Here is a 13,318-nt window from a genome sequence, read left to right on the forward strand (position 1 = left end):
AATCATAATTTATCCTATAATATTTCAGACACCATCAAAATTAAGCCACGTGATTAACAATTTTGATAAAAGAAAATTTGTATAAAAATTACTAAAGGATAGTATTTTTCCAAGTATAAATTTGTTTTTTAACACACACACACACACACACACACACACACACAAAATTGTTCAGTGTAAACAAAACATACTCTCATATTGGTTAATTTCACATTATTTAGTTTTTTTTTTTTTGTTTTTTGAGGAAATAACATACACAACTAAAATAAAAATAAGAAGATTTTAAAAGGCCAAACAAACAACCAAGCAATAAATTTTAAACAACAAAAATAAATTTGTCAAAAAATTAGTTATGATTCAAGAAAAATCATTGATCTTCTTTTATAGATGTGGTTTGAAAGGTAAGATCGTATCAACACTCGCTGTCGCCGTCAACGTTGTTCCCATCATTGCTGTCTAACTCTGCCACCGCTGCCGCCGAACTTCAAACACCTTCAAAAGTTAGAATTAAAGAGAAAGAACAACCACAATAATATAAGCGAAAGCTTGAGAAAAGAAGGATCAAATTGACACTATTTAAGATGAAGATCATCACAAAAATCTTGGCATCCAAGCTCAAGTCTTTCCTCCACTACATAATCTCTCCTAATCAGGCTAGAGATGGCAATCTGAAACTGGCCCGATGGAGACCCGACCCCCCGATCCTGAATATAACGGTTATTCCCCGAAAAATACCCCCGATGAGCCGGGGATGGTGATAAAAAAAAATCCCCGATGATAATCGGGCCGGGGACGGGGATACATGTTTCAGTCCCGCCCCGCCCCAGGCCTGGCCCCGAGCCCCGCCCTGTTTGTCCCCGAATGATTTATATATTATATATATATATTTTTTATTCTCATCTATATCTCATTATAGATCTACTCTCTATGTCCATTCCTCACATGTCTCTTCCACCGTCTCTGGTCTCTCTCTTCTTCACCATCTCTTACCGCCACCTCCCCCTCCACCAATCCTCCCACCACTCCCCTCCTCCCTCCTCCTTCTCACGCCTCTCATCTCTTTCGTCTCTCTCTCCCTCACTCACGTCTCTCATCTCTCTCATCTCACCGTGTCACAGCCCCGTACACAGGACAAGTTTGAAGATGGACAGACCGTGGTTCGATCGATCTGAAGCTACCACTGCTGGCTCCTCTCGTCTCACCGGCAACTCCCTCACCGCCGCCTTCTTCTCTCCACACGGTATCTCTCTCTCTCTCTCTCACAGATCTCCTCTCTCTCTCTCTCTCTCACACGGATCCGTTGGTTTCAAATCTGTTGGTGATAAAGATGTTGCTTTCCGATCTGTTGGTGATGAAGATGTTGCTTTCAGATCTGTTGGTGATGAAGATCTGTTGTTTTGATTTTTTTTTTTTTTTTTGATGTTCTTAATGGTGATGAAGATCTGTTCTTGATGCTGCTTTTTTTATGTTGTTGAGATGTTGATTTTTTGTTTTTTTTTTCTTTTGATGTTGATGTTTTATTTTTGGCTGGGGATTTTCGGGGTCGGAGAAACCCGATCCCCATTAGGGGGTGGGGGTGGGGGTGGGGGCGGTAGTTGGTTCCCCGTCGGGGATGTGGACGGGGACGGGGGGAAGTTCTGCCATCGGGGTCGGGGACGGGGAGGGTGATCCCCGGCCCTGCCCCGCCCCGTTGCCATTCCTAAATCAGGCGGCTTTCGTCCCGGGCAGGCTCATTCAAGATTGTATTTTGGTGGCACATGAGGGTTTTCACTATTTGAAACAAACCAAGAGGGGGAACCGAGTTAACTTAGCGCTGAAACTGGACTTCAACAAGGCCTATGACCGCATTCAGTGGGACTTTCTACAGCTGTTTTGATTAAGATGGGGTTTTACGATACTTGGGTGTGATGGGTGATGCAGTGTGTTTCATCGGTTTCTTTTTCCATTTTTGCTATTGGTGAGAATAGAGCTTCCTTCAATCCTTCATGTGGACTTCGGCAGGGGGACCCCCTATCCCCATATCTGTTCCTTTTGGTGGCCGAGGTTTTATCTCGATTAATTGATAATAGCATTCGGAATCAAGAGATCTCCGGTTTACGGATGAAAACCACTTGCCCCATTTTGTCCCACTTGTTTTTCGCAGATGATGTCCTACTCTTCCTCAAGGCTAGTAGCTCGGTGTGTTTGAAAATGATGCAACTTCTTCAAGTCTACAGCCATGCTTCGGGGCAAATAATAAATTTGGAGAAGTCTGAGGTTTTCTTTTCGACAAATGCTTCCATTGAGCTCAAAGGGATGATCTGTGGAGTCTTGGGAATCCCCCCAACAAGACCACATGTGAAATATTTGAGGCTTCCGTCTTCGTGGGGTCGATCAGAGTCCGAGGCGTATAGTTTTTTGGTGGATAGAATGGTTGCTAAAATGCAAGGGTGGAAGAATAAGCTACTATCTCATGCTGGAAGAGAGGTTCTGATTAAGGCCGTGGTTCAAGCTATTCCATCATATGCAATGGCCTACTTCTCTTTCCCGAAATCTTTCTGTAACAAACTTAACTTGGCTATTCGCAACTTTTGGTGGAAAGGTGATCCAACGAACAAGGGCATTCCTTGGACAAAATGGGAAACCATGTGTTTTTCAAAGCTACATGGGGGAATGGGGTTTAGAGATTTTTCCGCTTTCAATCAGGCCATGCTTGCCAAGCAAGGTTGGCGGTACATCACAAACCCTCACTCGTTTTGGGCCCGTTTACTAAAAGGGTTATATTTTCCTCACTCTAACTTCATGAACGCCCCTTGGGACGCTAGAGGGTCATGGGCTTGGCATAGTTTAATCCATGGGAGAGAGTTGCTCAAAAAGGGGACTCGATGGCAAATCCAAAATGGTGAATCAGCTCTCTTTTGGGATGACAAATGGATTCCCGATACCAGAAACTGTCAAATTTCAACCCCGCCTCCTCCACACAGTACCATTGTTCATGTATCAGACGTTATTGATCCAATTCACAAACGATGGTGGATGGATCTTCTTCGCCCGCTAGTCTCGAGGGCCGATTGTCGTGCAATCCAATCTATTCCTCTTTCTTACGAGGATAGAGTTGATGTATTGGTGTGGCATCCATCCAAATCTGGAGTGTACTCAGTGAAATCGGGTTATTGGGTTGCAAAATCTCTTATCCCAGAGGAATCGCGATCTCACCCTTCTAGCTCATATCAAGTCCCTAAAGATTTCTGGAAGCACATATGGAAAGTCGAAGTGCCTCCGAAAATCAAACATTTTTGGTGCGCGAGTGTGCAAAAATACTTTGGCTACCAAAGTCAATTTACATAATCGGCACTGCTCCCCATCTAGTGTTTGTCCGATCTGTTTATCGAAAGCTGAATCGATGGAACATTTGTTATTTGACTGTGCTTGGACCTAGTCAGTTTGGTTTGGTAGCATGCTTAATCTCCGAATAGATAAAGGAATGGTGACTACTATTGTGGCTTGGACAGCAGATTGGATTGCAGCTGAGCAAGAGGGAAGAGCAGAGTGCAAGGTACTGCATTAGGTGTTTCTCATTGGATAGTACATCTGGAAAGCACGAAATGATTTCATTTTCAATCATAACCCAGTTAACCCATCTGAGACTCTCTCCAAAATAGCAAGGGCCTAGCTTGAAGGCCAACAGCCAGGTACAAACAACCCCATTTCCAGCACTGTTTCCCAAAGGCCAGCGTGCAATAGGGACCACAGATGGCACCCACCACGGGTTGGGGAGTTTAAGTTCAACTTCGACGCCAGTTTTAGAGCCCACAGGGAAAAGGCTTCAGCTGCTGTCCTCCTTCGAGATTCAGAGGGGCACCTGTTGGATGGCCTTGCTTCAGTTTTCTACTTCTCATCAGCCTTTGCTGCGGAAGCTCAAGCTGTGAGGCTGGCAGCTCAAATGGCAATTGCTTCTCACCTTGATTCTGCCATCATTGAGAGTGACAACCAAGAGGTTATTAAACTGGGTGTCTCAGAACAGGTTCCTCCTTGGGAAACTTTGGCCATCTTTCTTCATATTCGTCATATTGCAAGACAAGGCAATTTTCAGCTGAAATGGACAAACAGAACCAACAATAGGGCTGCCCATTGGGTGGCACAAGCTTGTGCCTATAATGAACCACTAGTCGGTTGGGTTTCCCATCCTCCATTGGCTCTTGGTGACATTGTAAGGCATGATGCTTTTCCTGTTTCCTTGTAATTTCTTGTGGTATAACTCTTTTCGTTCAAAAAAATAAAAAAAAAATAAAATAAAAATTGACACTATCTTCCAATCCTAGTCAAGAGTCCATGTGCATTTATTTTTGGGTACATAACGTCCAACTTAGCAACCTGGATTCTTATTATTTTTTTAATTTAATTAAGTAATTAATTAACTTTTTTTTTTTTGATGTGACAACCTCTATGGTTGGACTTCTGTTAGGTTAACCTCTAAATATGAGAGAACTTAAGAGCCCATGAAACTCATTACAAGTTTCATTTTGATAATTCGAACAATTTATTTTGTTAAACCTCAATATATATTATTCATAAAAAAATTAATTCGATCCAATAATCGTAATATTTTGTATTTATCATATTATTGGAATATTTTTATTTATCATATTTATCTTTAAAAAATAAATGATCTACTTTTAAAAATGTATTTATTGTCTATTTTTTAGAGATAAATATGATAAAATAAAAAAATATATATAATTATCATATCAAACTAATTTTTTTATTAAATAATATATATTGACGGTTCTACAGAATGAATGATTCAGATTATTAAAATGAAAACCCGTCATGAACTCTACATGTCCCTCAAATTCTCTTGTATTAAGATGTGATTATGAAAAAAAACCAAACATATTCCAATTTTACTCTATTTTGGGTTCTTTCCATTCAGCCCATTTACATCTAGGTTACTTAATTCTTATTCTCATTAATATTTATTTCATAGAAAACTAAACAAAGAGAACTTGAACCTCAAACTTTAACTTAAACATCCAATTCAATGCTACGATAATAAATTTTATTTGTAACAATTTTGTTAATCATATGATATGACACGTCACATGTCATTTATGCCTCGGTACAATGCAATGCAGAAAAATGACGACACATCAAATAGTAAGCAATTTTGAAACAAAAACTTGGTCATTAGAAACATCACTCTTAAGCCAGTGTTTCAAAATTCAATCATCTTCAATAACCTAGCCGATTCATGTCACAAAAATGAAACTGTAAAACTACAAATTATGAGAACAGAGCAGATAACAAGTTTGACAAGCCCATACTGCATAACACAGAGCGAAATCATGCTGAAAACACCCCATTATAGAATATATAATTAGCAGTTAAATCATCTGTATACATAACCAGGCCCATTTTCCATCTGGGAAGCATCATGACAATAAGGAACCCAAGACTCCCACAGAACTTAGGGTTTATTAAGCCAAGAGCTCCAAGATCAGCGTTCCCAGGCGTTGTTATTTATAGATTAAGCTATATATGTATTTTTGTGTCAGAAACAGGCATTGCTCATAAACAGTAACTAATAAGTCGCATAGAAATGAAAGCAGTTTTGCTTACGATGCGAAGCCCCCTCTATACAGCAGGAAGGGTCTAGTTAGCGCGGTCTTGAATCACTTCAAGATCCATCTCCGTTGGGTCAGTGGCCTGAATCTCGTAATGGATGCCCTCCAGCTCCCTTCTGAACCTGTCCTTGGATGTCGCATACAGCATCTTGGCGCGGATCCGAGACACAGCAGGAGACCTGAAAAAGATGCGTTAACAACTTAACATTACACTAGTATCATTGAGTAATCAAATTGGAGATGCCAAGAGAAAACACCCAAAATAGTGTCATAGGAAGATAAGACTTTTAACTGAGAAAAACATGAAGACTAACCAACATTCAAGAACATTCCACCACTGGAACCGGAACAGGAACAATAAGTTGAAACCCAACTGGAAATAAACTAAACTGCCACATTTTGGTGATGAATGATGACACATTCAATCAATCACATAATGATTCATGGGCAAAGAGCAATAATCTCAATAAATGAGGCACATAAACAAGCACACATGCATCTCTTGTGCAATTATAAGGAAGTGGGTTTGGAAGTAAAGCAACAATACACCACAACTTAAAGAGTCATAACTGCCAAAGCACCAAAAGCATACATAGTGAATCCCAAATCCTAACTGCCCCTAGGTGACTGGCAAGCTGCAGCAAGCATTATGCAAGTGGTGAGCAATAGTGCTCGTGCTAAACCCACTACCAACATGTAGCTGTTGTCATCTAATTCTTTGCATCATTAAGGCAACGACTATAAAAATTTGTTTACTAAAATCATACGAGCTTATAATGAGAAAAGTGGTATCTACTGGCAATGTCATGTCAACAAAAAGCACCAAATGGGGAGCTATGTGTAGAAGCTATGTTACATGGACTCAGCTACGGGTGTTGATACGTGTCCGATTGTTCAATTCATCTAAATGCCATGTTGAAGTACATGAAAACACAACATACTTATATTTCTTAATATTTCTTGTTCATTTTCTAAGGTGCCAAAGAGCATTTTACGTATAATATCATATTACTCAATAAGCTTGATAAGTGAATGCCTTGTAGATAGTTGGGAGTGATGTGGTCAGTCAGGAACCTCTAGAAAGATGTGGACACTTCCATGTCCAGGAGTCGCTGGAGGCAGAGGAGAAGAGAACCAAGGCAACCTTAAGGTTGTGTTTGGATCATGGATTTGAGTAAGGATTTGGAAAAGGAATGGAAAATGTGAGAGAAATGTGTATGAAATATAAAGTCAAATTTTTTCTCCATTTACCGTGTCTTTTCTTTTCCTTTTCCAAATCCATACCCAAATCTATGATCCAAACACAACATAAGAGGGAGAGAGAGTGGCAGGGCAGCACTAGAGACCTTTGTCACCAGTGTAAAGGAAGAAGATAATAGTTGTATGCTTCATCTACGTGCATAAATATCCCTTTATACAGATTCTAATAACATTGGAGGCCAGCTCACCCATGGATAGGTGGTCATCTCCTCTTGGTTAGAGAAAGTGGAGGTATCCGATCTAACTGTGTCCCAAGATTCAGAGCTCAAAGGCCGAATCATGAGAGTTGCATAGTTTGGTGCGATACCTCGAAGGGTGTATCATAGCATGACATAAGTGGTAGGTATGATGCTTCTTGCAAAGTGTCAGGTGTTGGACTAATGCCTCTTCTCTGTTGGTCAACGAAGGCTTCTCCATAGGGGTATTGAGCTTAGCAATCTTGATGAACCCTTGAGTGGTGGACTAATGCCTCTTCTCTGTTGGTTAACTTCCAAGGAACAATCTCCTATAGCTTCCAAGGAACAATATCCAGCAATCTTGAGTGGTGGATACCTAGACCCAACTCCCAGCCTAAAATATCAACGTGATGGCAATAGAGATAACGATAGTACATAAATTTCCAACTTGTGGGTGAAAGACACAAAGGAGACATGTTGAGCCAAGAGTTAGACATGCTGCTTGCAAGTGGAAGTGGCCGAGAAAAGGTACCCTGGCTTGACAGAGTGATACCCTTGGCCACCCCTTGTATGCTCTATGACAATCCAAGAAGGATGGACATGGACATGGACATGGACATGTGACATGACACGAACACGACACCAATACAAAAATTTTCAAAAAAATATAGGACACATGCAAAATATATAATTTTACATATTTATTATATGTTATATATATGAATATTTAAGTCTAAGATGATAATTTTTGAAGTCTAAAAGAGGAGAATAGTTATAAGTTTACATTGTTTTTGTTTTTGTTTTATCTACTTATTTTATTCAAAATAGTAATGTGTATTATTTGTGTCAAGTGTTGGGAAGTCTTAGATGAGTGTTTGTGTCATGTCGGTATCAGACACTGTTGGACATGACATGTTACCCTCTTAGAAGTATTTGTGCTTCTTAGATGGCAATGGAGCATGAGGAGCCATGGCTTGGTGAGAGCTCATGTTGACCGAGATACCGACCCATGGCACTATCGAGTAGGCATGGCCTAGTAGTCCCCTTGGCCTTACTTGGGGGTTACTCGTGCTTTGACTCATTCACTATGTGTTTTGGCTTTCAATCAGGGCTTCAAGTGTGATACCAAGACGTACCACCATACTTGCTAGTTGAGTGCAATCAGACTACGGCTATGAAACTATTTCCAAAGCATAAGGAGCAGAAGATATCTGATGACCGATTGCCATAAAGATGATTGATATGAAAAAAGAATCTCAATTACACATCATAAAATCACATATAACATAATAACAATCATACAATGCGATTCAAGCATTTGAAACAAAAACTGACCATGCAATGAAAAAGATCTTGCTCTTTTGGCAGTTCTCAGAAGTCACAAAATCGTAGTCATAGACTGCATATCGGCAATCATTCTCAGGCAGAGATGCAGTAAAATCATCATAACTCTCAGCTGGACCTCCAGTCTTTTCAACCACAACCTCTTTTTTCTTCTCATCAATCTTAAAGATCACGTAACGGTATACCTTTTTCCTCTGCAGTTCCAGATATGTGCTCTTGCTGTGATCAGCGACACCCATGCCAGATGATGCATTCGCCTGAAATCAAACAAAATGTTCAAATGCTTGCTCTAATGAAGATCGTACATACATATACCTGCATACTGTGTATAATATGTCTGAAACATGCTAAAGCCACAATTTCAGCAGCTCCATGTTTAAATCACATATAGCTATAAATCGATGATAAAGTTGAATAGTACAATGCTCTGTGCTTTTCCTATTCTGCAGCATTCATCATACAACAATAAGAAATTTACCAATACACTTTATGGTCCTTGAAAACTAAAATGACACAATCAAATAAAATAAAAATGCTTTTCTAAACTTCTTTTGGTACCATTTTTGATTCTCATCAAAAGTAATTTGAATATTTAAAGTAGGATGCTTAACAGTTAGGGAAGCCTTTGAGCATATTCCTTTCCTTCCATCAATCTCTCAAAGCACCAAAAGGATGAAAGGATAATTCAATGGAGATTCTCCGTAGAATTTCATTACGCAATGAAGTGGCATCCTTCCTATTTACAAGATATTGTTGTCATTGTCCGCTACATTATACCTTTAAGCCCCAGCACAAGTCCTCTAATGAATTCTCAAGAAAAACAATTTTCCAAAAGAAATTTAGTTGATAATTTTTATATAACAACCAATCCTAAAATATCAATAAAACACCCAGGAAAATTTTAAAAAACACAACCCACATTGTAGGAAACGCCAAAAAGCTGTATTCGAACAAAAGTGAAATGATGATGATCAGTATTTTTTAAGTAGTACCATGTATTTTTACCAAAATCCGACTTTGATTTGTTCATCAGTTTTCGAAACAATGTTAAAAAGATTGGGCCCAATTGCCACTAGACTCGAAGTCTTTTCAAAACAAGGTTATAAGATTGGGCCTAATTGCCACTAGACTCGAAGTCTAGGGGTAGGTTTTCAAAACAATGTCATAAGATTGGGCCTAATTGCCACTTTACCCGAAGTCTAGGGGATGACTAATTGAAAGGTCAAGGGCAAAGTGGGATTGGGCATAAAATACAGGGTGCAAAATGAAATTTGCCATATTTTAGTATCTGAAAAAAAAAAAAAAAAAAAAAAAGGAAAAAACACAACCAAACAGATCCTAACAATTGTTGGGTACATTGCAATTCAGTGTAAGTTTCCAAAAAAATTGCAAATCAATGGTAAAGCTTACCAACTTTATAATTGAAGTGATAAACTTTTCCATGATTTTGCAATTTATTCTTTGGTCTTACCACTGATTTGCAATTTCCACGCAATTGTTCGACCCAGTAAAATTATAACCTATGAAAAGGATAGAACACGAAAAATTACAACATCACACTACGGCAGAAGCCAAAAAATAAAGATGAAGAACAATTTACATCAAAACCCAAAGCTCACAATACAAACCAGACACATCAAATTTCACCTCCATTTGCAAAGAAGAACTACCATGCAGAGCCTAATCAAAGCTCATCACACACAATCACACTCTTTTGAAACTCAAATAGCACAAACCAGTAACGAAGATCTAAGCTAATTTCACACCCCCAAAAAAATAAAAAAATCAACATCGTATACAGAATCTAAGCATGCATGGACTAAACAAATTCGGATCTAGACAATAGAATTCGGATTGATCAACCGAGAGATGAGATTGTGAACTTACCCCTCTGAAAGACATTGCTGATGGTGATCGAGAGAGAGAGAGAGAGAGAGAGAGAATTTTTAGAGAGAAAAGGATATCAAGGAAGAGGAAAGTAGGATAGAAAAGCAGTCCCACCCACCTACCGAAGAGAAAAGAAGTTGAAATTTTGATTTGACAGATTAAATCTATTAAATAGATGGAAAACAAAAATGCTATGAAGCCCCCCCTAACTATTCCGCATTCATTGTGTGATTGGGAATAAGGTTTTGTTTGACATGTATTAAAAAAATATTTTTTTGTTTATATATATATATATTTATTTGAGTTATATTAATTAATATTATTAATATTTATCAATATATTCTTTTTATTTTTCTATTTATTTTTTCTATTTTTTTGTATTTTTTTTTTATAAAATGTAAAAAAATAAACTTATTTAGCACATTCAAAATCACTTCTAAATTTGTGTGGTGTGAAATTTATGTATAAAATAAATTTGAATCATAAGATGATAATTTTAGATAATTTTGAAGTGGTTAAGTTTGGATTTATAATATTACTAGGCCTCGTTTGACAAGCGGCGTTTTTAATCAAAAAGTCAAAAAGTCACTTAAAAAAATTAAAAAGCTAACAATCTATACCACAAAGTTAAAGATTTCATTTTCTCTTTACTTTTTGCATATCTTTTCGTAAAAATTTAAAAAGTTATTCCAAACATACTAGTTTTTTTTATATCATATTTTAACCAAAAAGTTACTAAAAAAACATATTCGCAAACGAGACCTTAGATGAAAAGTGTTATGGCATGTACCGATTGTTTGATATGATAGACATAAGTACACTTATTTAGATAAATGCACTTATTTGAGTCATATTACCTATTTACTTTTCTACATATATTTTCATAAAAAGTCAAAAAATATATTTATTTAGATCATTCTAAATAATCCTATAATATTAATTACAAAATAGATAATTTCACTAAAAATTAACGTAATAATATATTTAAAATTTTATAATTGATATTACAAAAATTTATGGCTTGATTATGATATTTTTTACATTAATTTGTGATAAAATTATAGTTAATATTACAAAATTTTGTATTAAAAATACACATTTTGTTGATTTTTTAATTTTTTTAAAAAAATGTGTAAAAAAATAAATAAATAAAAAGTTGATGTAACTTAAATAAATTGATAAGCCAATAAATTGATGTGTCGTAGTTGTGATGCAATGTCGAATGTGCTTAGTGGTATTTGGTCGGTGTGCCAATTCGAAGTATTGCGAATGTTGTTGATTGTTACACTCAATTGAGTCACATTTGATGGCACGTCAACGTGGTGTTTCTAAGGAAAAGAAGATATGTTTGGGTTATTGCGAAGGTGTGTAGGTTTGGCTATTGTAGTCATTTAATGTGTTTGATGAGGTTAAATGTATTTTTTTAAGATTTGGGAGTTTGGTTGCTTATGTAATTGATATAGTCAATGTTGTTGTGACAAACCTCACCTCTGATTAATGCTAAACTGTAACTGAGAATAATAAGTAACTGATTTGACTGAAATTCTGAATTGATTGCAAGAGTATATTGCTTTATTTGCATTTCTATCTGTTTGTCATTTGATCGATCTGTTCATGTTTTAAGTTTTGAATTGCGAATTGAAGGCCTTATCGGCGGTCGAATCAGAAATTGATTAGTGTTTTATGCTAATTAGAATTTATGTGATTTTATGGTAGGTTTAATGAAAATTTGATTTGGAGTGATTAAATTAGATTGAAATGATGTAAATCACATTAATTGGATTTATTACCACTTTTGCCACTAAGTGGCCTAATTCTAGACCAACACTTCTTACATTTTACATATGTTGATGCACCACTTCTCTTCCTTTTCCCTAGACAAAATCGTAGGAGATAGAGAGAGAGACTTGGTAGGAGTTTGATTTCAACAAGAATTGGCTTAGAGAGTTAGGAGAATTGAAAGGAATTTGCAAAATTGGGCCTCCATACCTTGAAATTCAAGACCTAAGGTAGAGAATTCATCATTTGGTTTATGTAGTTAAATTGTTTCTTGCTTGGCCCATGGTAAATTTGGATATTAATGTCAAGAATTAATTTAAAAGTTGAATTGAATAGTAATTCATGCATGCATGTACATGTTCTTGAAAATTGAAGTTGTTTTGCATGAAATCCTCACATGCATGTGCATATTTTTGTTATGGTTCATGAATTCATCATGATTTTGAGCTCAACATTGCATTTGATCTTGTTTTGAAACACTAGAGTTCATGAGAACTCATGCATGTATGATTTTTGCATCGTTCTTCAAGTTTCCTTTGAATTTGTGTTCAATTGGCTTACATTTGGGCTTGATTTTACAAATTGATCTTTAAAGACATGTTATACTATGAGTTTCCAAGAGTTTTCCAGAAAATTAGTCCAAGGGGATCGAATTTGAAGCTTTAAAAGTTGAATTTCATGCTTGAGGTTCAATTTGGAAATTCCAGATTTTGGACCCACGCTCGAGCGTAGGACTTCACGTTCGAGTGTGCACTTTGAGTACATGCACTTCCGCTCGAGTGTAGGAAGTCACGCTTGAGCGTGAAATGCATATGCCCAGAAGTTCATGTGTTTTATAGTCCGCTCGAGTGAGAAAGTTCACGTTCGAGCGAGGACCTGAGTCTCACGCTCGAGCGGGGGTCGAGCGTCCGTCGAGCGTGAATTGCATACATCCAGTACTTTTCGTGAAGTTTGAAGTCCGCTCGAGCGTAGGAAGTCACGCTCGAGCGGAGCTCCTTTGTCTGCATGTCCGCTCGAGCGTAGAAGCCACGCTCGAGCGTGGACCCCTGTTTCAGCAAATTTTGAAAAGTGTTTTAAAGTGCATCCTTGCATCCTCTTTCCATCCTAGGCCTTGCTAGGCCATGTTTAAGACACCTTAATGAGGATATTGATGTAGAACCACATCGAGTCAAGATAGGGACTAAGTTGTTGATTCCCGAATGTGTAACTTAGTGTGTGTTCGTTCTGTAACTGTGTAGGGTTGGCACCCGAGGACGCCCACTAGCTGCT

At 37.6% G+C, this 13,318-nt stretch overlaps 2 protein-coding genes across 3 annotated transcripts; one reads left to right on the top strand and one right to left on the bottom strand.

Annotated features, from left to right (window-relative positions):
- Positions 1-942: 942 nt before the first annotated feature.
- LOC145795717 (uncharacterized) lies at positions 943-4,222 on the top strand. Its single transcript, XM_082880586.1, has 5 exons — positions 943-1,240; positions 1,328-1,374; positions 1,921-3,278; positions 3,436-3,535; positions 3,653-4,222. The coding sequence occupies exons 1-5, from the start codon at positions 943-945 to the stop codon at positions 4,220-4,222; spliced, it is 2,373 nt and encodes a 790-aa protein (XP_082736712.1).
- Positions 4,223-5,325: 1,103 nt separating this feature from the next.
- On the bottom strand, positions 5,326-10,493 carry LOC114297492 (actin-depolymerizing factor-like). Of its 2 annotated transcripts, none has more exons than XM_028241932.2 (3): positions 10,271-10,493; positions 8,375-8,640; positions 5,326-5,782 (listed from the first exon to the last, which is right to left on the bottom strand). In XM_028241932.2, the coding sequence occupies exons 1-3, from the start codon at positions 10,283-10,285 to the stop codon at positions 5,632-5,634; spliced, it is 432 nt and encodes a 143-aa protein (XP_028097733.1). In that variant the 5' UTR covers positions 10,286-10,493; the 3' UTR covers positions 5,326-5,631. The 2 variants fall into 2 exon arrangements, with proteins under 2 accessions (XP_028097733.1, XP_082733823.1); XM_082877697.1 differs by lacking the exon at positions 10,271-10,493 and adding an exon at positions 8,995-9,193 and having other exon boundaries at positions 8,375-8,826.
- Between the last annotated feature and the right edge of the window lie 2,825 nt (positions 10,494-13,318).

The sequence above is a fragment of the Camellia sinensis genome, chromosome 7 (genome assembly GCF_055761805.1).
Source record: "Camellia sinensis isolate YWXY chromosome 7, ASM5576180v1, whole genome shotgun sequence".
Lineage (NCBI taxonomy): Eukaryota > Viridiplantae > Streptophyta > Magnoliopsida > Ericales > Theaceae > Camellia > Camellia sinensis.